The sequence below is a fragment of the Poecilia formosa genome, unplaced genomic scaffold, assembly GCF_000485575.1.
Source record: "Poecilia formosa unplaced genomic scaffold, Poecilia_formosa-5.1.2 Scaffold222, whole genome shotgun sequence".
NCBI lineage: Eukaryota > Metazoa > Chordata > Actinopteri > Cyprinodontiformes > Poeciliidae > Poecilia > Poecilia formosa.
In genome coordinates this window covers 258214-282148 of record NW_006800161.1, presented here as the reverse complement: position 1 = coordinate 282148, position 23935 = coordinate 258214, and the positions used below count along the sequence as shown (strand labels likewise).

General features: G+C 40.9%; 1 protein-coding gene and 1 long non-coding RNA gene across 4 annotated transcripts in view; one reads left to right on the top strand and one right to left on the bottom strand.

Annotated features, from left to right (window-relative positions):
- herc2 (HECT and RLD domain containing E3 ubiquitin protein ligase 2) overlaps window positions 1–23935 on the top strand; it is a 67664-nt gene that overhangs the window by 7233 nt on the left and 36496 nt on the right. For 2 of the 3 annotated variants that reach the window (XM_007568422.2, XM_016679833.1), the window contains exons 5-39: window positions 1897–2119; window positions 3789–3889; window positions 5193–5334; window positions 5831–5935; window positions 6028–6199; window positions 7433–7606; window positions 8596–8784; window positions 9190–9341; window positions 10327–10484; window positions 10606–10719; window positions 10802–11053; window positions 11735–11928; window positions 12853–13053; window positions 13136–13364; window positions 13680–13804; window positions 13964–14142; window positions 14224–14408; window positions 14925–15080; window positions 15164–15349; window positions 15439–15615; window positions 15953–16056; window positions 16168–16318; window positions 17020–17231; window positions 17323–17455; window positions 17619–17746; window positions 18355–18550; window positions 18655–18788; window positions 19216–19392; window positions 19488–19624; window positions 20336–20487; window positions 21079–21270; window positions 21353–21540; window positions 22240–22432; window positions 22520–22702; window positions 22786–22970. In XM_007568422.2, coding sequence (XP_007568484.1) covers window positions 1897–2119; window positions 3789–3889; window positions 5193–5334; window positions 5831–5935; window positions 6028–6199; window positions 7433–7606; window positions 8596–8784; window positions 9190–9341; window positions 10327–10484; window positions 10606–10719; window positions 10802–11053; window positions 11735–11928; window positions 12853–13053; window positions 13136–13364; window positions 13680–13804; window positions 13964–14142; window positions 14224–14408; window positions 14925–15080; window positions 15164–15349; window positions 15439–15615; window positions 15953–16056; window positions 16168–16318; window positions 17020–17231; window positions 17323–17455; window positions 17619–17746; window positions 18355–18550; window positions 18655–18788; window positions 19216–19392; window positions 19488–19624; window positions 20336–20487; window positions 21079–21270; window positions 21353–21540; window positions 22240–22432; window positions 22520–22702; window positions 22786–22970 — 5879 coding nt within the window. The remainder of the gene's footprint in view (window positions 1–1896; window positions 2120–3788; window positions 3890–5192; window positions 5335–5830; window positions 5936–6027; window positions 6200–7432; window positions 7607–8595; window positions 8785–9189; window positions 9342–10326; window positions 10485–10605; window positions 10720–10801; window positions 11054–11734; window positions 11929–12852; window positions 13054–13135; window positions 13365–13679; window positions 13805–13963; window positions 14143–14223; window positions 14409–14924; window positions 15081–15163; window positions 15350–15438; window positions 15616–15952; window positions 16057–16167; window positions 16319–17019; window positions 17232–17322; window positions 17456–17618; window positions 17747–18354; window positions 18551–18654; window positions 18789–19215; window positions 19393–19487; window positions 19625–20335; window positions 20488–21078; window positions 21271–21352; window positions 21541–22239; window positions 22433–22519; window positions 22703–22785; window positions 22971–23935) is intronic. The other variant, XM_016679832.1, reaches the window with a different exon arrangement.
- LOC107838215 (uncharacterized) overlaps window positions 23861–23935 on the bottom strand; it is an 11142-nt gene continuing 11067 nt past the window's right edge. Inside the window, exon 3 of the long non-coding RNA XR_001664282.1 lies at window positions 23861–23873. This is a non-coding gene — a long non-coding RNA (uncharacterized LOC107838215). The remainder of the gene's footprint in view (window positions 23874–23935) is intronic.

The window sequence follows — 23935 nt, the reverse complement described above, 5'->3', positions numbered from 1 at the left end:
CCAGATGGGGAGGGGTGAGGGGGGGAGTGTGTGTTTATTCGAGGAACTGGGTGGGACGGTGTTTTGGATAGAGGAGATAACCGTTGCTGTGGGGCACAGACGGCCTTGCCTGCCTACCCAGAGAGCGTGGGGTTTATTAGCAGCCATATGGCTGTTTGTCTCTGTCATTTTATTGACTGCGCCCAAGTCTGATATTGAAGCGAGTGTAACCAGATCCGTCAGCGCTCCGTTATCGATGCCTGTAGTTCAAACGGCACACTTCTGCTCTCCCATTGTGTGCTCAGATATGTGAAACATGTTTGTGTCAGCAGATGCGGCTCACATCTAAGCCCCTCGTATTGAAATCAGATCAGCGACGGGCAGCATCGTTCCAAATCCACGGAAAGGACATACGGTGCCTTCTGAAAGTATTCGCGCTGATTGAACTTTAACATTTTGTCCAGTTACAGCGTGTGTTTTGTTGGGATTTTATTTGTTCGACCGAAGCCTGTCGCAATAAGCAATGAATCAATTAATCGCATGATAAATGAATGAGTTCAGTAATTTCTGTTCTGATTCAATTTTGTTTACAGACATTATAATCTATTTAATTTATGGTTTTGGTTGTTGGGTTTTATTTTGGATATTTAAAATATCTGCTTATTCCAGTGTGGAGGATTCTGCAGAAAACTAAAGTTTATTGGTCTTTAAGACGGCAAAGTTGCTTTATTTTATCATTAGCAATATAATTACTTGAAAATTGTCTCAAAATGACAATATTATCATTTATCGCAATAATTATTGGGACAATTTATCGTACATCACAATGTGTTATCATGACAGGCCAGACAGACCAATGCAAAGTAATGCATAATTGTAAAGTAGCAGGAACGCACCATTTTCAATTTTTTTTTCTTTAAAAGTACGATTCCTAAAAGTGTGATGCATTCACCCCTCTTCACTCTGATACCCTTAAATTAAACCCAATGTGACCAGTTACTTTCATTAGCCTCCTAATTAGTAAGTAGTCTGAGTGTAACATAGTTTTAGTAATATCTGATGGTTGTTAGAGATGCATCAGTCTGATATTGATATCTGTATCGGTCCCGATATTGACAAAAATTCTATCGTTATCGGTGACGATGCACCTGATCCATTCAGTCTAGTTCTATGTTTTGAGCTGTGAGCGACATCACGCTCTTTCATTTATTTTATGTTATATTTAAAATGACTAATTGCTAAACCGTCTGAACCATTTGAAAGAAGGTTTGTTGCAGTTCATATTTACATGTTTATACATTTGACCAAGCTTTCGAAGCCATTGGTGTACTTATGTGTGCTGCACCGGTGCAGAGTTATCAAATAAATGTGTATTTCAGTACATTTATGTCTGTATTTAATTTTAAAAAAGAAGCATTTGAAGTCAATTCAGCCCAGTTTTTCTGTATTGAGAATCAGTATTGATCAATGCTAAACCTTGATCAAGGTTGGATATTAGTATTAGAAGTGAAAAAAGTGAAAAAAGTTCTTCCTTAATATTTGTGATAATGTGAAAAAGATCATGTGGAGTGTGTAGTTTTCCAGCCGCTGCATTCGTCCTCTCTTTACTCGGCTAAGACATAGGTAGCTGTACCTGCTAAAGTCAGAGTATAGTTTGGCTACATGTCTGGACATCAGAACTAAGATGACTTTAGCGCGTCTCTTGCGACCTCAGGTCAGTCTGGCTTACATATGGCTTAAGTAGATTTCAACCATGCTGTATTAGAGCATCTCATCTTTCTGTGCTGCACTGTGGGTGTGTAAAAGTTTCTGTTGAAACACCCCAACAGTGCAACATTGATTATTCTGTTGGTGTGTTATTGTTAGTGTTTTTTGTTTTTTTTTCCTTTTCTGATGTTTCTTTTCTTGCGCGCTTAGATGAGACGGAGCTCAAAGACTGTCTTCTGGTTCTGGTCGAAGACCAGCAGAAGCTCTCGGCCCAGATGGCCAAAAGCACCCTGTCCGCCCAGCGCCTGCGCCAGCGGCTGGTCATCCTGGAGCGCTACCTCATCTCTCTCAGCCACAGTATGATGGAGGAGAAGTACAAAGTCCGCTGGAAGATGCCCCCTAGCCAGCCTCTGCCTGCTACTGACAATAAGAGGTACACCTCATGAAGCCCTGTGGATGTCTGGTGCCAAATAAATAGATTAGATGAATGAAAGAAACTTTATGCTTATTTTAGGTTTATTTTTCTGTAGTCCATTGCTGAAGCTCGGCTCCCATCCCCATGACATACTGGGATAATTTATGGTTCTTATTGAGTTTGGGGGGGAAAACAAATTTCTAAATGGTTTGGACCAGAACTGAAAAAATAATGGAAGGAATTTGTGAATATTAATTCATTACTTGTAGGGTGTTAACACTGACTACATAGAGTACAGATGTTTGATTTAAAATGAATGGCTTATGCGCTAGAGCTTCTATATTACATGCTCTGTATTAGCATTTTGACCTCCTAGCTCTTAATTTACTTAACTCTCTTTTCATTTATTGTGACAGAGAGATATTTTGTCCCTGCTGGAGCTTCTGCTCTTCTCTAAAGCTACTGCAGTGTTTTGACAACATGCAGCTTTCATTTTGGTTTCTGACTATATATTTAATGCAACACACAAAGCTACAGCCTTTTAAAAAAGCTTACTTCTTGTTCCTGGTGTCCATCTTTTAAACTAGGAAGTTTGGTGAAGTGCTAGGCTAATGTTAGCATATGTGCTCTCTTTTTTTATATATATGACTTGTTGATGAGGCTTGTAATGTACAGGGTTCAACTGGGTTACTAGTCCACATTACTTGGCTTTTAAACTCAGCATTTTATGTTGAATGTCATTAGATGCAATGACTAGTGACACACTGACAGACCAGAAGCTGCAGCAGCCAGTAGATTCTCTATTTTCCTATTAAAACCCAGATTCATCAGATCAAAGGTTTTGCAAGCTGTGCTCATAGAAATTTGGCCTTGGGTTTTAAAACCTGCCTGTGTAAAACACAAACCCACATCGCACTAAATCAGCAGACATAAGGAGTTGAAGTTTGTTCGGGAATCTTATAGCAGTCATTAAAACACAAAGAAAAAAAACAAAGCACAAGCCGACACCTGGGGTCAGGCTGGAACCTCTCTGTTACAGTCGTTACATGCAGGATTTCCACGCTAAGACACATTACATGTTCTGTAAGTTTCCATGCAACGCAGTGACCCCGAGTTGAGCTGCAGCTTACTGCTGTGCACTCTTTGCGGAAGCTTCTAATTTTAAATGTTTAAATCTGCTTTGTTTCTTTCTGAATTTTCGCTAAATGTTTAGATTTTACCTCAATTTTAAATGAAGTAGAAAGGACCTTTATCAATGTCTGTTTTTAATAGCGGGTACAGATGTGGTTACTACCCAGAAGCCAAAACATGAACTCCTAAACTAAATCCGTCACACTGAAGAAAAATAACCAAGTATTTTCTTGTGACTGCTCATGTGACACAAAATGTTCCTGAGACTAATAGAAGAGCGACTCTGCTTTCCTTCACTTTCTCTAATTCTGAACCTCGTAATGGAGCAAAGCCACAGTTTTTGTCCCGTTTCCCACCAACCCCCCGTCTTTCTCATGCTGTTATTTAAAGGTGACCTTAATAAGCGCCCCGTCTTTATGATGTGCTATAAAACTGATAAATGTACCCTTGAAGAACCCAAAGGCTGAAACGGTTTAATCAGAATACGGTAAAAGATCATGTTTTCCCCAGTTTGTGGTGAGTCAATTTGTCTGCCCATTTCTTGTCTTTATTCAAGTCCTCGTCCTGCCAGTAAAGGTGTGGAAGGCCTGGCCCGAGTCGGCTCCAGGGCGGCGCTCTCCTTCGCCTTCGCTTTCCTGCGCCGGGCGTGGCGGTCAGGTAAGAACGCCTCAGGGGTGGCGGGGCTCCGTTCTTCTGTGGCGGGGAACATTTCTCCTGTCACCAGGTTGAAGAAGCTTCACTGAGCATATATAGGGTTTCCCCGAGAAAACTTGCTAAGCCCGGTGGTCGGGGCGTCGAGTCGGTCGGGAAACCCTGATATATTGTAGTATATAAATAGTTTAACTTTTTACACTATTGTTGAGCTAATGCTAATATGCAGACCACATGGATTTAGAGGTCTTTAGCCATTTTATGACCGACTCATTGGTTAAAAGGCAAACTGGGTTTGTTCCCATTAATCCTGTTGTAATCTTTGTAGAAACAAACCAATTTAAATGAGCTTCACTATTTCTGATAAGTGTTCAAACATTTAGCCAAGAGTTATAGTAGCACCTTTGATTAAAATGGTTATGACTTCTTAATTGGCAATTAAGAGCCTGTAAACTTCTGAGCTGAACTGTAGGTTTTCTTTAAACTATGGTGGAAATTGATTGGCTGAGGCTGAAGGACATGAGCAGGCTTCCACCGCTCCTAATTAATATCGCTTTTCACACACTGCCTTATGGTTAACCAGTGGCAGCATTACAATATAAAAAAACAATTAGATCGTCAACTCATTTTTTTATTTAGTGATTTAAAAAAAACAAAGATGCCCACCCTCAAACTGTACCTCTGTTAAATCAACATGTTGAATTCACTCGATATCCTTTGGATAAAAGGCCACGGCCTCATTTCCACCTCTCATTGTTGGCTTTGTGAGATGAGATGCTTTTGTTTCATGTGTGAGGCTGAGAGCTGCTCGTCTGCAGGGACTGGGTGGGAACAAAGGGGCGGCCTCTTCTTCCTGTAACATGAGAGAAACTAACACACACTCACACCGTGAAACCTATGGTTCTTATTTCAGAAGTAATCCTGGAATACGTCATGAGAACAACAAAAGCGTTTCAATTTTCTCAAAAAGCACACCATTAATTTGACACACCACCTAGTCAAATTACTATCGGGCTACACACACACACTCGATATCCAAGATACTGTTAAGGTTAATAATAAAAAGTAGTGGCATATGTATGATTCCATCTAGAGTCAATGATAGTTATTCTTTATTCTTTGAAAGTGTGACCCTTGTATGTCCAATTGTATGTATTATATAAAAATGCAAATATATATGCTTCAATAAATACTTACTAACATATACATAAATATCTATGTATATAAATATACTATGAATATAAAAATAAACATATTTATCCATTTCTCCTCAGTAAATTATGTCACAAAGCATTTGTTGTTTGTGCAGGAGACGATGCAGACCTCTGCAGTGAGCTCCTCCAGGAGTCGCTGGACGCTCTGCGGGCCCTTCCTGAGGCCACCCTGTTTGACGAGGGGACTGTGTCTTCTGTGTGGCTGGAAGTCGTCGAAAGGGCAACAAAATTTCTAAGGTTTTATTTTGTTTTCTCAAAGCATCTCTTGTAAGCATTCTGCTGTTCCTCTTCCAGTAGTTTTTTTTGAGTTTGCAGTCAGAAATGGATACAAACGGCTGAATCTATATGTATTTTAAGCCATGGAAAACTATTTGAGAAGTGTTTACCCTCAAGCAGCTTATGGATGAGGGAGGAAGGGAGATTACTAGTCTGCTCCAGTCCACGATTCAGTCATATTTGATATGTATAACATTTTTGTAACAACTGAAGGGATCAGTTAGTTGATTATGTTGTAAAATGACTGTGTCCCTGGGAAATGCATAATACCGCCCCTTTAAGTAAAGCTGAAAGTAAAATGACAGATCTTAAAAACACAGCAGCTTCTTTGCTGTTATGATTTACATTATTATCTATTTTTGTTTGGGGGTTTTTTCATTCTTGGTCGTTTCATTGTGACCCATTTGTCATGTCATCTGCATGTAGTTAATAAAAGTCTTGCATGTCTTGGGCTCAGTGACGTTCATGGAAGCGCCAGCGTCAAAGGTAACATTCCTCTTCAGGACGAGCACCTCGCCCTGGCCATCCTGCTGGAGCTGGCTGTGCAGAGGGGGACGCTCAGGTAACACCACCACCCTCCCCCATGACCTGATTTATTCTTCCACTCATCAGCCGTGATGAATCGTTTCCCGGTGTCTCTCTCTGCCCGTCCAGCCAGCTGCTGTCCGCCGTTCTGCTCCTGTTGCGTTTGTGGGAAAACGGCACCAGAGAGATGGACAATGAGCGCTCCACCCAGGGAACCAGCGCTCCTCTCCTGCCTCTGCTGCAGCGCTTTCACAACATACACAGCAGCAAGGAGGAGCCGCTTCCTGAGGAGGATGCTGAGGTAGGAAAAAAATACAAAAAAGAATCCAAACCAGCATCTAGATAATTAAACCTCGAAACCTCCAAATTTTTTGAAAAACGTTTGGATAACATGGGATATTCAAATAAAGTGAAAAAATAAGTATTAATTTTACATGCTGATTATTGAGAACGGGAGCATCAGATTGTTTTATTAGAGCTCCACAGGGAAATGGGCTGGTGAACAGAATCCAGTATCTGTAAGCTTGAATGGCCTTGACTGGCAGCTGACTATTCAGAAATAAAAATAATAATTTTTTCCCCCAAAGCAGATCATATTAATCCGTCACGAAAACAAAAAACACACCGTTTTGTACGTGATTATGATCAGAATAGACAGAATAATCAATTCCCACTCATTATTCTGATGATTAATTGTTAATCGGATTAAAAAACTGGCACATTTTGTAAATTGTTCATTTATCCACTTAAGCCTTTTTTCACAGATTAGAAATGCATTAACAGATGCAAATGAGCAAATTCAACTGCTTTTTAAAATAAGAACAGGAATATTTTATTGCATGAAGTGCAACAACATAGCATTCGTTTAATGAACACTATCATTTGTAGCAAAAGATGAATCTACAGCTAAAAAAATTAAACTGTCTAATTATCTGTTTGTTTTTTGAAATAATAAATGGTCAGCTAAAGGTGGTTTGTTGGAGTTTTTTTTTTCTTTTCTTTTGGACAAAGTTTAGAAGTTCTGTGTAGCACACATTTACAGACAAAGAAGTTTTATTTTTTTTTATCTTAAATGCAAAATGTATGTATTTTTATACAGTTTTGGCTTAATTGCTACTTGAACTGTGTTCTTTCACAAATTCCCTTCCTCAGGGTCTGTATACTCCAGCTTACGATTAATCGATTACTAAATTAGTTATTATTTCAATAATAAATTAATCATGATTAATTCAGTTCATCGTTTCAGCACTAGTAGATTGTGTTACAATATGAAAAAGACTCAAAGTTAGCTTTTAGTATTAGAAAATTGCTAAAAAAAAAAATGAAGTTAAGGGAACCAGAGTAAGGTGAGAAAACATATTTAGACTTTAAGCAGATAACAGGAAGGCTACGTTTGAGGTTCCGTTCTTGGATCATGTCGGGTTTGGAAATGCTGTCAGACTTTTCAGCTTTTCTAAAGTTTATTTTCCACATCGTTCAAACACATTGTGATGTGGAGCTGTAACTGGTTCTGTCCACTAAATGTTATTCCTAGATCCTGACGGCGCCGCTCAGCCCCAATGAGAGTTTCCTGCGGTACCTGACCTTACCCCAGGACAATGACCTTGCCATTGACCTTCAGCAGACGGCTGTAGTGCTTATGGCTCACCTGGACCGCTTGGCTTCTCCTTACAGCCCCCCGCACTGCAACTCCCCCTCCTCACACAAGGTGATGGCTCCTTTTATATCTTATCACTGCATAAGTCATCATCTTTTCTGTGCATGGTGATGTATTAATTTAGATTTCTGAAGCTTTTCTGATTTGGTAAAATGCATTAAATTCATTAGTGCTTCATGTATTTAGTGAGATTCTGATGTTTCTTTCCCTAGTTGAGAACAGTGCAAATACAGGTGGGAAATCATGAGCAGTATTTTCAGATTTTTCAATTTTTGACAAATTACCATGCATGAAATGATTTGAATTCATCCACATTAGCATTTAAATGTTAAACATGACCATCTCTACACTGCAAAAACACAAAATCTTTAGTAATTTTGGTCTAGTTTCTAGTGCAAATATCTGATTACACTTAAATGTGACTTTTCAGCAAGATATAGGATCTTGTTTTGAATCAGTAATTCCTTAATATTGTTGAAAAAGTGCTAGCTTCATTGGCAGATTATTTCACTTGTAAGCCAAGACTAAAATCTCACCTGTTTAGAGTTGCTTTTGAACCATTATAACCTAAACATGAGCTATCATATTTGATGTGTATTGTTTTGATGAGTACCATCAGCAAAATATAGTTTGTTCATTTGTTGAGTGTATGGCGTTTTATTTATAACTTTGTAATTTAGTGTTTTGTGTAAAGCACTTTGATCTACCTTGCTGCTGAAATGTTCTACACAAATAAACTTGATTTAAAATTGTCTTCTTATAATCATTTCTCAATAGATCTAGTAGTTTTTCTTCAATATTAAGGAATTGTTTACTTAAAACAAGCCCCTATATCATGCTGAAAAGTTACTTGCAAGTCAAGTTAGTTTTCTTATTTCAAGTGTCCTAAGATATTTGCACTACAGATTACACCAAATTTACTTGGCAAGATTTTATGTTTCTGCAGTGCAGTATGTTTGGATGCATTCCGAGTCGACTCTCCGAAGCACGCGCCGTTCCCAGATCCTTAGTTCTGTCTCTCACTCTTTGTTTAATTCCAGGGCACCTTGCAGGAGGTGATCGCTTGGGGCCTTTTGGGCTGGAAGCTGTATGCCAACGTCAGCGGCCCCATTCAGTGCAAGGCCCTGTCGAGCCTCGGGGTCACGCAGATCGTCTGTTCAGAAAAGGGATTCCTCATCCTGTCCAACAGCGGCGCCGTTTACACCCAGAACTACAAGAGCACAACCCTGGTCAGTTCTGCTTGGAGGGTTTCTGTTGGTTTCTGATCAACACAGTCAGAAACTGTCAACTAAACCACTTCCACGCCATTCCTGGGATTTTTTCAGTTCAGGGTTGTCATGATGCAATATTGATGTCAGAAACAGTCCGATATCTGCTAAAAAACAAGTATTGGATTATATTGGCCCACATTATTATTATTATTATTATTATTATTATTATTTTATTTTATTTTTTCTTTAGTCAGACTTGGTTAAATTTATACATACTCCCCCAAATTAATACTTGATATTTCTGGTAGTTACCAATGTTACTAATGAGATCTGACCTACATGTATCATCAACAACACATTGACTTGTAGGATTTTTTTTTTTTTTAGTTTTTGTACCCTAAATTTTCCCACCTCTGCTTCCAGGCTCCCATACTGGTCCACTGCCTGAGCTCCAGGAAGATAGTGAAGCTGGCCGCTCATCCTGACGGCCAGCACTACATGGCCCTCTCGTCCAATGGGGAAGTGTTTTCATGGGGCTGCGGCGATGGCGGCCGCCTGGGACACGGAGACGCCACGTAAGCAACAACGAATGTTGAATGGAGGGACCTCTAACTTGTGATATGTGATCAAATGAAGACAGTAGTAGTATTGGGTAGAAACAGAAATGCAACTGGTTTTGTCTATTTAAAGCAGACCATGTTGCCACCAAGGCTGCAACTAAAGATTGTCTGAGTAATCGATTATTCTGTCAATTATTCAGTTAATTGGATAAAAAAGTTGCCGCACTCTGCAGATGTTTATTTTAACTACCAGTTTTTTTTATAGACAATATTAGGAATACATTAAAAACATTCAAATAAACAAAACATTTTTTATTAGAAAATAAAAGATTTTTATGCCTAAAATGCAATAATATAGAATTCCTTTAGTGAAAGCTGGATCATTTGTAGCAAAGGATGAATCTGCAGCTAAAACATGATCCTTCCAACATCAGCCTGCAAAAAGTTCAGCCAACTTAAAATCAATACGATGTAGGGCTGATCTTGTTGACCATTTTTCTGGATTAGACAATTTATTGGACAGGAAAAGGTGGTTGGAAATATTTCTTAAACAGAATTTGAACCAGGTGAAGCTAAAACTCTCCAACTTGAGAAGTTTTGGTAGAATATATTTACAGGGAAGGATTTTTAATTTTTTACCTTAAATGAAGATGCATGTTGTATATTTGCATAGTTTTGCTTGGTTATTACTGTGAGGTTGTTATTTTAGAAAATGTCACGTTTTAGTCTGTAGATTCCAGGTAATGATTAATCAATGACTAAATTGATGATTATTTCATTAATTGATTAATCGCAATTAATTGTTTCAGCTTTAATTGTTGCTTATGGTTTATAGCTTTGAACAAAGGCTATAAACCATTTATAGCACTGAAGGCCACAGCTGTGGCCTTCAGTGCCACACCTGTGGCACTGAAGGCCTTTTAGAGAGAGAGGTGTTGCAGTCTGTGCTGAGCTGAAATCCAATTAACCTTCCCTCATTTCAAACGGCTCTTTGCTTTAGTTACCTAGAGGAGCCCACAATGATCGCCGCCTTTAATGGGAAACAAGCGGGAAAGCATGTGGTGCACATCGCCTGCGGGAGCACGTACAGCGCTGCCATCACGGCTGACGGCGAGCTCTACACCTGGGGGAGAGGGAACTACGGTCGGCTGGGTCACGGTGAGGTCACACAGATTCATTCATTTACATTTGTCCTTCTCAGCATGTAGTGATGGATTTATTAGAACGCATTTTCTCTCCGTTTATATTCTGTAATGCCTTCTCTCCTGTTTGTTTTTAGGCTCTAGTGAGGACCAGACGACGCCCATGCTGGTGACCGCTCTGAAAGGACATAAGGTCATGGACGTGGCATGTGGGAGCGGGGACGCACAAACGCTTGCTGTGACTGAAAACGGTTGGAACAAAATAGTTTTGTCTGCTGTGGCTTCCACCATTTATGCTTCCATATTTATGTCTGCCCTCTTTGCTTTCCCCAGGCCAGGTGTGGTCCTGGGGCGACGGAGACTACGGCAAACTGGGTCGCGGAGGCAGCGACGGCTGCAAGACGCCCAAGCTGGTGGAGAAGCTGCAGGACCTGGATATAGTGAAGGTGTGCTGCGGCAGTCAGTTTTCTGTAGCCCTCACCAAGGACGGACAGGTGTACACCTGGGGGAAGGGAGACAACCAGCGTCTGGGTCACGGCACGGACGAACACGTCCGCTATCCGAAGCTGCTGGACAGTCTTCAGGGTGAGTCACTGATGGGGAAACAAGAGTTTGGAAGGTTTAGGAAAACAATTGTTAATGCATACAGGGTGTCCGCATCCTTAAAACGTCTTACATTTGTTTGTCTAAAACTAAGGCCTCGAAATGTTTTAAATTCATTAAAAAATAATTTAAGTTGGCCTTAAATATGTTAATTACAAGTCTTAAATTTTGTCATGTCAGGACTTTTTACTTTTTCCCCCCCTACAATTTAACAGTTTTAAGTCGCACACAAAAATTGTCATTGGATTCTGTGCAAAAAGTCTTAAATTTGTATGTTTAAAACGAAGGCCTTAAATTACCTTAAATTAATTGTAATAAATGTTGGTTGCCCTTAAATGCATAATCATAGGTCTTAAATTTTGTCATGGCAGGACTTTTTATTGTAGTTTTTTTTTCTATCGTCAAAAGTTTGAGTCGCACGCTAACATCACTCCAATCTGTGACTCGAGGCACTTCAGGCTAACAGTGACTAGCTGCTAATGTACCCTTGCCAGCTAGCTTTTGCCTCTGACATGGTCACAAAACCAGGTTCAGAATTTTGCAGTAATTTTCCCTCATACTTATAGTTTTTATGTCTTAAATTTTATTCAAAGGTGGCACTAAACAGGTCTTAAAAAGACTTAAGTTTGACCGGCATTGCCCTTGTTCTCTGTTTCCGTTCAGGAAAGAAAGTGGTGGATATCGCTGTAGGGTCTACGCACTGTCTGGCTCTGACGGACGACGGAGAAGTGCACAGCTGGGGCAGCAACGATAAACTCCAACACTTTGATACTCTCTTCTCCAACAAGAAGCAGCCCAAGGCTCTCCCAGGACTCAACTCCAAGCACATTGTGGGGATTTCCTGTGGCCCAGGACAAGTAAGATGAACACTTAACGCTCTCCAGACTGCAGAACATTTCAGGGTTTGTGCTTTGACGTCCTTGAAGATGATTGAATTTTAATTAGGTGTTTTCAAGGTTTGTAAAGTTCTTGATTTCTGTGTAAACACTGCAGTTTTGTTATGAAGTGAAGTCTAACATTTGATTAAAAGCCCAATTAAAAAAAAACAACAACATAAAATACAGATATTATCATACACCTAATAAAAACATGTCCACCTTTTTTCCCCCCCTCATTGTCTGCGGTTAAATCAGAGTACGCTTCTGTTGTTTTAAGTCGGTTAGTTTTTTTAATGAAATTTTTATTTCATAAAAGCCAGAAAACTTGACTATTTATTTATTTATTTTTGGTAACTGTCTTTGTATGTTGTCGTCAGGCATTCATTTTGAGCAGGAGGTCATTTATCTTAACCATTAATATGGGATTGTTTTGATATTTATTACTCCTAACGGCTCAATGACTTATTTATTTGTGTAATTGAAATAAGGGTTGTTTTATATTCTGTAGGTTAAACTGCTTTATTGAAATTAGGGGATTTTTTTTAGTTAGTATTTTGTTCTCAGACTAGTCGGGTTTATGAGGTATGTGACGGAGACATTTCAAAACATACAATTAGCCAAAATTTTAGTTGATCTTTTCCTTTCTGTAAATTGTCGATATTGTCACACAAAAAAAGATTAATAACAGTAATAAATAATATCCTGTAATAATGAATTGAAACGGTCCTTTTTTTAATTCATTTATTCTTCTTTTATCCTCAAATTTTGGTGCTGGAAAAGTTTAAAAATTTACCATGATGCAGCCTGAAAAGTCCTTGAATTTTACTGCAGACACGTTGAACAAACCCTGATTTGTAGCGATTGAGATGCGACGAATTCCCTGGTTTGTTTTGTTGCCTTCAGAGCTTCGCCTGGTCCTCCTGCTCGGAGTGGTCCGTCGGGCAGCGAGTGCCCTTCGTGGTGGACGTCTGCTCCATGACCTTCGAGCAGTTGGACCTGCTCCTGCGCCAGGTCAGCGAGGGCATGGACGGCGGCTCGGACTGGCCGCCTCCTCAGGAGAAGGAGTGCATGGTGGTGGCCACTCTGAACCTGCTCCGGCTCCAGGTGCGCATCCTCAGGTTGAACCCATGGAAGTCGCTGCTTTCGCCTGAATCCTCCTAGAATTTTATTTTATTTTTTTCCTCAGCTCCACGCAGCCATCAGCAACCAGGTGGACCCGGAGGAGCTGGGCCTGGGCCTCGGCAGCGTTCTCCTCAACAACCTCAAGCAAACGGTGGTGGTGCTGGCCAGCAACGCCGGCGTCCTCAACACGGTGCAAGCCGCCGCCCAGGCCGTGCTGCAGAGCGGCTGGTCGGTGCTGCTGCCCACCGCCGAGGAGCGGGCCCGGGCGCTGTCCTCACTGCTGCCTAATGCTGGTGAGTCACAATAAAACAATTAATCTCATAAGTTAAAAGAAACTCAATCATTTTCATATGCTTGATTAATCATTTTTCTCTTTTCTTTCTCTCTTTTTTCTAAATACTGAATGATAAAAGCGTTGACTATTTATTTACTTTGGTGCTTTGGTTTCAACTGTCTCTTTGTTTGAAAGATATATATATTTTTTTTACAGACTTTATAATCCATTTTATTTGTTGTTTTTGTTCATTTATCTTGGATATTTAAAATGTCTTCCAGTTACAGTGTTTAAATGTTCATGATTTTGAGACATTTCCATTTCCCCCCCCCAGCATCTGGTAATGAGATGAGTGTGAGTGCTGGACGTCGCTTCATGATCGACCTGTTGGTGAGCAGCCTGATGGCCGACGGAGGGCTGGAATCTGCTCTGAGTGCCGCCATCACAGCCGAGATACAGGTCAGAGCGTTACAGCCAATGATAAACCCACTGCTGTGCCACCTCAGCATGTGGTTAACCTTTGCTTTGATTCGTCCCGCGGAGAAACCCACCGTCAATTTCGGAAAGAAGCGCCGTCAATGCTTAGAGAAAATTGGTTTCTGGTTGTTATGACGACAGGACATCGAGGCCAAGAAGGAGGCTCAGAAAGAGAAGGAGATCGACGAGCAGGAAGCGAACGCCTCCACCATGCACCGCTGCCGTACCGTGCTGGACAAGGACCTCATCAACACGGGCATCTACGAGTCGACGGGGAAACAAAGTCTGCCCCTCGTGCAACTCGTGCAGCAGCTTTTGAGGTACCTGCCGTTTTCAGCGTTTCCACTCCACCAGAATCCTTCTGCTGTCCTCTGACGCGTCCCTACGTTTGAATTCGACAGGAACATCGCCTCGCAGACCATCGCGCGACTGAAAGACGTCGCCCGCCGCATCTCCAACTATTTGGAAGCGGAACACGTCAGCAAGGAGCGATCCGCGTCTCTGGACCTGCTGCTGCGCTTCCAGCGGCTGCTCGTCAGCAAGCTGTACCTGGGAGTCACCGACTCGGAGAACGGCAATGGATACAGTAGGTCAATCGGCTTGAGGTTGGAGTAGGGCCGGTCAATAAAACGATTTGATCCACCCTTTGATTTTTTTTTATTTATTTTTTTTAAGATACATTTTTGTGAAATCTAGATTTTTTTATTTTAATTCTTAATTTTTTTCTTGGGTTTCCATAGTTCAGAGTGATGTCAGCATGTCTAGGGCAGCCTTCTTCCGTTTCTATTTGTTTGGTCTTTGAATTCAGGTCAACTTTCTGATGGAATAGTAGGGGAACGCAAACATTTTCTTCCAGTAAAATTGTCTTTTTTTTTTTTTTTCTTCCCCCTCGTGATTAAGCAAAAATTCTCATAACCTAGCCTTGATCCTCCATCGTACAACTCTCACAAGGGATGATTGAAATAAAAGCCACTTTTTTTTCAGAAAAGACAAAAAAATGTATATTAAAATTAGATCTAAGATGTCATTTTTAAGCCCTAGTCCAAAACTTTTCTTTGCCTGTTGGGTTTGCGTTCAGCCGCGTTTCCTGTCTCTGTTGCAGATCCCGAGCTGCTGGGTGTCGGCTCCTTACTGAAGAAGTACATCGCCTTGCTTTGCACTCACATCGGTGACATCCTCCCCGTCGCAACGAGCATCGCGTCTACGGGTCGGCGACATTTCGCCGAAGTTTCTCGGGTTATTGAAGGAGACCTGACTGGTAGCGTCCTCCGCTCTGTGTCGATAAGGCTGCCAGGATCTTGTCAAGTTATTTAAAGGTGTTTCTGTGGTTCTGTTCGTCAGGAGTGCTTCTGCCTGAGCTGGTGGTGTCCATCATCCTCCTCCTCACCATCGACGCCGGACTGATGCAGGAGACCGGCGCCATCCCTCTGCTGGCCGGACTCCTGGAGCACCTGGACCGTTTCAACCACCTGGCTCCGGGCCACGAGAGGGACGATAATGAAGATTTGGCCTGGCCGGGAATTATGGGTATGATACGTCACTTCTCACATAAATGTTGGTTTTTGATATGTAGCATTAAAAGTTTGAAGGTACTAACCTTTCTTCTGTTTTGACAGGATCCTTCTTCACTGGACAAAGTTCTAAGAACAATGAAGAGGTTTCACTGATCCGTAAGGCTGACCTGGAGAACCACAACAAAGATGGCGGCTTCTGGACGGTCATCGACGGGAAGGTTTATGACATTAAAGACTTCCAGGCTCAGTCTCAGTCTCTGACAGGAAACAGTGTCTTGGGTAAATAAAGTGAATGTTTAAATTTTTTTTGTTTTTATTTTTGTTTTAGTTTTATTTTAGAAAGTGCAAATAATTCCTACTAGCATCGTCTTAATCAGATTTTCTTTTCTTCCTGATTCAGTGACTCATTTGAGATTAGACGAAGCTCAAACTGAGTCCTGGCCTGCATTACAGATATTTAAATCAGCACATAGTTAACTATTTTAGGAAAGTTACTTAATGCTTTGGAAACGCATCACCTAAAATCTTTATAGCTTTATTGTGCATCTAGAAAGTAGTACTCTAGTTTTCTTCTTCTTTTTGTTGTTGCTAAAACTGAATGTCTTTTCCTTTGCAGCTCAGTTTGCTGGAGAAGACCCTGTAGTTGCCTTGGAAGCTGCCTTACAGTTTGAGGACACCAGAGAATCCATGCAGGCTTTCTGTGTGGGCCAGTACATGGAGGTACTCGCCGTTCCTTCTAGAAAATGACTTTAGACTTTTTTTTTTCTTTTCATATGCAAGAAATTGTTGATTTCTATAGTTTTGAAACTGGATATTTTGAATTATTTCCAGCCTAACCAGGAGACGGTGACGACTCCGGACCTCAGCAGTCTGTCTTCGCCACTCATTGACACAGAGAGGAATTTGGGGCTGCTGTTGGGTCTTCACGCCTCGTATTTGGCCAAAAGCACCCCGTTGTCCCCTATGGAGGTTGAATGTGCCAGTAGGTTGAAGGACTTTTTAAAAATATTTTCCATTTTATTTTTTTTAATTTGTTTTAAAATCTGTCCAGGGATCCAAAAAGATTAATCATTCACTTGTCCTGGTGTTGAAATGAATTAATAATTTTTAAAAATCTTTAAATTTAATGATGATGATTTTTTTCCATTCATGTTGAATCTTATATTAGCCTGCTTTATTTAATCCAAAAACGTTTGTTTTAAACAGTTTGGTGATGTTTTCCTACCAAAGGAAAACGGCTGATACTGGAACAATTGTTTCACTGTCCTGCAATGTTCAAAATCAAAATTTGACTCTTAAGTTGTTCTTAAACTTAAATGTTGTGCATACAGGAAAAAAAATCATCAGGATGTCTGCACATCCTTAAAAAGTCTTAAATTCAAGTATCTAAAATTAAAGTCTTAAAATGACTTTTAAAAAGAACGTTGGCCTTAAATGTGATAATCACAAGTCTTAATTTTTGTCTATTTTATTTGTTTTATTTGTTTCTCTGTCAAAGTTTGAGTCACATAGAGACATCTTCATTGCGTTTTGTTCTGTGACGCAGAATAAAGCTAACCAGCTAGCGAGGGTATATGAATCAACAAATAAAAATGAATGCCAGTGACAATTATTTGCAAACAGGAACTCTGCTGTGAATTGAAACAACTTGTTTTGTTTTGTTTTTCCAATCCTTGTGCACAGAATGGCTCCAGTCGTCCATATTCTCTGGCGGCCTTCAGACCAGTCAGATCCACTACAACTACAATGAGGAGAAGGACGAGGACCACTGCAGCTCGCTGGGCTCCACCGCTCCAGACAAGGCCAAGCTCTACTCCCGCAGGATCACCCTCAGCGACCACGCGCAGCCCTTCCTCCAGGCTATCGCTGACACCACTCAGGACCACACTGTGAAGGTGGACCAGATAAAATAATGATTTACTAGCCTATTGGAACGACATGAATCCGAATAATAGTGATTCAATTAAATTTTTTTTTCTATTCTAGGACTTTTTGTGCCAAATAGAGCGTTGCTGTAAGCAGTACCACCTTATTACACCCATCACCTTCCCACCGGAGCATCCAGTGGAGGAAGTCGGCCGCCTGCTGCTCTGCTGCTTGCTCAAACATCAGGACCTCGGTAACCTAGCAACGCTGGTTTTCTTCTGACAAATTACTAGCGCTCTTTTATTTCTCTGCCACAAGAATTAACAGTTTATACTAGGAAGCTTACATGGGTAAACAAAGATTTGTAAAGGCTTTTGTTTCTGGATAAATTGACGGTGAACCCTCGTGTGTCACAGGTCATGTTGCTCTCTCACTCGTCAGCCCGTGTGCCTTGGGGGTGGACCAGGGGAAGCAGAGGTCCCTCCCTAAATCAATGATCGATGTCTGTCGCATGGTCTACCAGGCAAAATGTTCACTAATTAAGGTGGGAGCTAAACCTCTGACATCTGCTATCAAGTAGTAATAGTATGTTGAAATGGCCACTTTGAGTTATTTCTAATGTATAAAATGCCTTGAAAAAGTTCACATTTAGTTGTATGTATTTAATTAGGATTTTATGTGATGAATCAAAACGAGGTACTTCAGTGAGATTTGTGTTTTAAAGTTGATTTTTTTTTTTTTTTTTTTTTTTTTTACTTTACCAACATGTTTCTTCTGGCTGGAAGTAATCCTAAACAGACAGTATTATGTGTTTTCTGTCATTTTATAGCACAACCAAGTAACAATGTTATCTTCAGTTGTTTAAAAAAAACTCTGTATGTCAAATATGAGATAAAATAAATTTTACTTTGTAATTCAACGCCTTCAAATTGAGTTTTAAAAACTTCAGCTCTTTCTGAAACTCTAATCTAACTGACCTGAAACTGTTGACCTCATAAAATCACAGTTGAGATTCATTGAAGTTTGACCTTGAAATGCAAAAAACAAAAAAGAGAGAGAAAAGTCAAAGTCAGGGGATATGAATGGCTTATTAAGGCACATTAAGTTGAGAATAAGTGTGTGAAATTTTGCCTTTGCGCTGTCGCACTCCAGACTCATCAGGAACAGGGCCGCTCCTATAAGGAAGTGTGCGCCCCGGTCATCGAGCGCCTCAGATTCCTGTTCAACGAGCTGCGGCCGGCGGTGAGCAACGACCTGTCCATCGTGTCCAAGCTGAAGCTGCTGAGCTCTCAGCCGCGATGGAGGAGGATCGCTCAGAAGCTCATCAGGGACCGAAGGAAAAAAAGAGGTTGGGACTACTTGAACTATTCTGAAAAGTGTCTCTTTTTTTGTGCGTGTGTGTTTTTATTTCGGTACATGCCTGCTAAAGGATTTAGCTGTCCCTCCTTTTAGTGCCTAAGAAGTCAGAGTCTGCTGATGAAGAAGAGCCGAAGCTGGAGAACGAGGGGACCAACGAAGAAGAGCATAACGTCCACATTAGCCCCACTCCTGCAGACAGGAAGTCCCCCACCGGAAAGACGTCAAAGGTAGATTTCTATGGTTCAGTAAGTAGCCGTGTTCCCATTAATGTTAAAATTGAGCAAATTGGAATCATGAAAGTAAATTTGCTTAATGGAAACGCTGCAATTTAAAAAAAAAAAAAAACCTCAAATTTTTTAATTAAAAAGTTTTAGCACTAGAACGAGGTGTTGTGTTATTGAAAATGGTGTATTTCGCAAAACACCGTTTTTGCGTCACACGAGTCATGAGATCAACAACCAGGCATTACTACCCGAAAAGACGATTTTTAATGACTGATGGCATAAACAAACTTCTTAACTTGTGATTTTAATTCCATTTCTTATTTGATGGAAACACTGCAATTGCAAAATTAGCTGGATATCGACAGCTAGTGATGTTTGTGCTCATTGAATTTTTCCGACTTTGCACCTGATCCAAATTCCGAATCCGTAGCAGGACAAGTGGCAGCCGCTGCTAAACACGGTGGCAAACGTCCAGCGGTACCGCTGGCTGAAACACAGCGTCCAGGGAGTCTTCTCTCAGTCCAGCCTGATGGGCACCATCGTGGAGTTTGCGCTGAAGGAAGAGCCGCTGGATGTGGAAAAAATGAGGAAGTGTCTACTTAAACAGGTGCGATTGAAAGTGGGATTTGTTCAGCGCTCCTCGATAATCCGAAACCCTTCATTTAGAAAAGTGTGATTCTTTTTGCCCCCGTTTCATCGCAGCTGGAGAGGGCTGAGGTGAGGCTGGAGGGAATTGACACCATGCTGAAGTTGGCCTCCAAGAGCTTCCTGCTGCCGTCCGTGCAGTACGCCATGCTCTGCGGGTGGCAGAGGGTCATACCCGAAGGGACCAGCATCGGGTAGCTAACCAGATTTTCGTCTAGGCATAAAAACATAATAAGTATAAAAAGTTTGTAGAGGTTGTTTATCATCATAAACTTAACTGGAAGTTTTATAAAACAAAAACTGTGTGGACGTATTTGACTTCTAAATAAAGTAAAAAATTATCTGACTTATAGAAGAACCAAAACCAAGCCTTTTAGCTACGAGGATTTTATATAAAGTCAATGCTGGAGAACATTTGAATAAGTTAATTCCACCAAATATATTCAAACCGAGTGACTTTAAAAATTATTTTAGTTATGTTTAATACTCAGAAGAGATTATTGCCAATTAATTTGCAAAAGTTCTTTGTCTTGAGCTCAAGTGACAGAAATAACAGGATGTACTGTTTCAAAATTAAAGTGTCTACTGCTTTAAAGCAAATGTGCATTTTAGCCCAATAAAATTATGGCAGAGTTTTGATGAGGAGATGAAAAAAATGTTTGAGTATGAATCAATTCTCAACACTGTAAAGAAAAAAATGAAGTCTTAAACATTTCCGAGTGTGAAAAAATGTTGTTTACAACTTGTATTGTTAATCTAATGTCTATGGCAATGAAAGTTTTAATAACTGTGAAATGGCCAGGTTTACACAAGATTTCTTTTCCTTCTCTCTGCTCCCATTTCACTGATTAAATTTGGTAAACGGGGTGAATGAAATGACCGACTGACTGATTTGATCTTTTCAGGGAGCCGCTGTCGGACTGCCTTAAACACGTCGATCTGATCCCTCCCTTCAACCGGATGCTTTTGGAGGTGACGTTTGGGAAGTTGTATTCCTGGGCGATCCAAAATGTTCGCAACATCCTGCTGGAGGCCAGCGCCCGCTTCAAAGAGCTGGGTGAGTGCTGGGAAAAATGTCTGATGGACGGATCGTCATGTTCAGTTACATACGCTCACGAGTACGGCTGCAGCCGATTATTTTTATAATCCACCATTCTATCCATTTATTCTATTAATTGGGTAAAAATGTCACTTTCTGCAGATTATTTAATCGCTTCTCTTTAATTTTAAACTAATGCTATGATTCACTTGGTGAAGCAGAGTTTTAAACTGCGAGTCTTGGGTAGTCGGTGAGTTATGATCAACTGTTTCAAACGCAACATAAAAAGAAGTTCAAGACCCAAAACTGTTGAGACGTTTGTCTTTAAAAGAACTTTTATCGATCAACATTTTGCGTCTGTTTTTTCTGACCGTTTGCAATCAAAATCGCCATTATTATGGTCCCACTGTAGAAACATTTGCAAGGTATTTGGACCATTTTACCTCATTTAAACACCTTTCCAAATCTACACAGAAAAAAAAAAACCCTGTTTAAGCAAGTTGAATCACTCGAGTTTTCTTGCTCCGTAGCATCATTGACTTCATTACAAGAATCTGTTGATTTCTACATACTAAGCTTCATTATCCAATGATTTGCTGTCCGATATAGGCGTGCAGCCGGTCCCTCTACAGACCATCACCAACGAGAACCCGGCCGGACCGAGCCTCGGCACCATTCCACAGGCCCGCTTCCTGCTGGCCATGATCCACATGCTGTCCCTGAAGCACGGCTCCAACAGCCTCAGCCTCTTGCTGAACTCTGGCCTTCTGGCCCTCACTCAGAGCATCCTCAAGCTTATCGGTGCGTTTTCACCAGGTGACCTGGAACGGGTGGATTTATGAACCAATCTGAGTTTCTGTTTTACGCTGTCCGATGTTTGTAGGCCCCAGCACAGACAGCAGCGAGGAGGACCTCAGTTTGTGCGCTCACGGAGGCTCGGCCACGGTCCTGGAAGAGTCCAGGAAGGAGGCGGCCCCGGCGCCCCTGCCCGCTTCCGGCCCAGAACTCGCCGCCATGATGAAGATCGGCACCAGAGTGATGAGGGGAGTGGACTGGAAATGGGGCGATCAGGTAAATAAATGTTTTTATTTTTTGAAATTGTGGTTAATTTCTGGCTCTGTTATTAATTAATCGTATTTTAATTGACAAATTAATCAACATTTTCAGTTCAAGATCCCTTTTTGCTGCTGAATTCTTGAATTAATAGTCATGTGAGATCAATAACAAAGATACTTATTGTTTTTAATCTTTTATTTAAGTTATTTAACCATCAAGTTGCAAAATGCTTTTGTCTAGTTGGCTTTCAAATGTTTCATGATCATTCATGGAACTACTTTTAAAAAACCACTTGTATATGCAAACTGTAGACGCTGACATTATCTGTGTGGACGTCTGTGCTGCTGCAGCATGTTTAGCATTGAGATGCTATTTTAGCTTGAATAGCTTCACTGGTAAGCTAACTCCTTTTAGCACAACTTGAACACAATAGTGTTATCTCAGCGTCCCATCAGATCGTTTTTTTTAATTTTTAAAAAATAAAAATTAACACCCAGTGGGTCGAGAAAGTGACTGCGTTGTCCGTCGCTTTTCACGGATGTCACTTGTTCTTCAGAATTATGAGCGTACCAGAAATGCTTTGTATGTTTACAAAAAAAAGCGCAATTAATTGCATTAAAATCTGTGATTAATTCATTGAAATGAACACGTTGGGGCCCCAACCCTCATATTGTTGTTTAGTTTAAACAATTTAAGTCTTCACGGTCATTCCAGGACGGCCCCGCTCCCGGTCTGGGCCGGGTCATCGGAGAGCTGGGCGAGGACGGCTGGATCCGGGTCCAGTGGGACACCAGCAGCACCAACTCTTACCGGATGGGCAAAGAGGGCAAGTACGACCTGAAGCTCGCAGAGCCGCCACCGGCCGCCCAGCCCACCGCCGAGGACTCGGACACGGAGGACGACACAGGTCGGTGTGCGCGTCTGACCGCAGCTCCAAGGCAACACACGGACGTCAGAGTAGGAGCTGTAACACGGCTTCCTCCTTGTTTCAAAGAAGGCGAGCTGATAGAGAAGAGCAGCCACCCAACAGCCATGATGTTGACCAGCACTGTCAACCTGCTGAAGACGCTCTCTCTGTCCGCCGGGATGTACGCCGAGGTCCTGCAGACGGACGCCATTCGGACTCTGTGCGGACTGCTGAGGATGCTGGTGGAAAGTGGAGTTAACGACAAGTCGAGTAAATAAACTCCTCATGATGATTACGATTTAATTTCTTTTTGTTGGAGATAATTTTAACAGGAATTACTTTTTTGGTGTCAGGTTGTCATTCCCACAGGCTGGTGTCTCGGGAGCAGCACCGGAGCTGGTGCACTCTGGGCTTCGTCCGCAGCATCGCCCTCATGCCTCAGATGTGCAGCACCCTGAGCACCTCCGCCTGGATCGGCCTTCTCATTCGAATCGTCGAGGGCCACCAGTCCTTCAACGCCATCACTCTGCAGAGACAGGTTGGTTAGCCGGATGTGGACGCTGGATTAAATTTAGTTATTGGGTGTCGGCTTGGAAAGCAGAAGCTACAATCCATAAAGGTTTTCCAAATTATTATTTTTAGCATAGAACTCAATGAAGCTTAAGTGTAGGATAAAACAAACACCTGCTTTTAAAATTGGATTTATTGTGAACGTGACCTGTTTGTTTTCTTCTGTGTTTTGGAGTAAAATTGTATACGTTTGAATGAAGTCATAACTATCTCCAGGACCGAAAGTTTAGAGGAAGAAGTTTGTGGGTGTCCCCTCCTTTTTCTTACTGTTATTTAGTCATTTGTTCTGAAAGCAAAACCAATTTTTAGCTGTGTTTTTTATGGAACAGTGGCTGTGAAAAGGAGTTTTATTAATTTAAAACCAAACTGTTAAAAAAAATCACATTTTAGCATGTGTTTAGCATCTTATTTTAGCAATTAGCATGACTAGACACAAACAGCAGTCTTCCTTGGTTGTGTTCACGTCCTTGAAAAGTCTTAATTTCATGAATGTGACTCGAGGCTACCACTAACTAACATACCCTTGCTAGCAAGCTAGCTTTTTTTTTTTTCCTTTTTTCTTTTCTTTTAATTATACCTCGGATAAGTGCAAATTTATTACCAGTTGGCTGGACAAAGTTAATAAATTTCTGTGGAGGTTCAGGTCTTCAATTGCATTCATACTGGTCTTAAAAAAGGTCTTGAAAAGTCTTAAATTTGAGCTGGTGAAACCAGCAGGGATTTCAAACTCATTTTGTGGCTAAATATATTAATAAAAATACCCATTAACAAACTTTTAAAATATTATGCACTGCTCAAAAAAATAAAGGGAACACTCAAATAACACGTGTTCGATCTGAATGAATGAAATATTCTCATTGAATACTTTGTTCTGTACAAAGTTGAATGTGCTGACAACAAAATCACACAAAAATCATCAATGGAAATCAAATT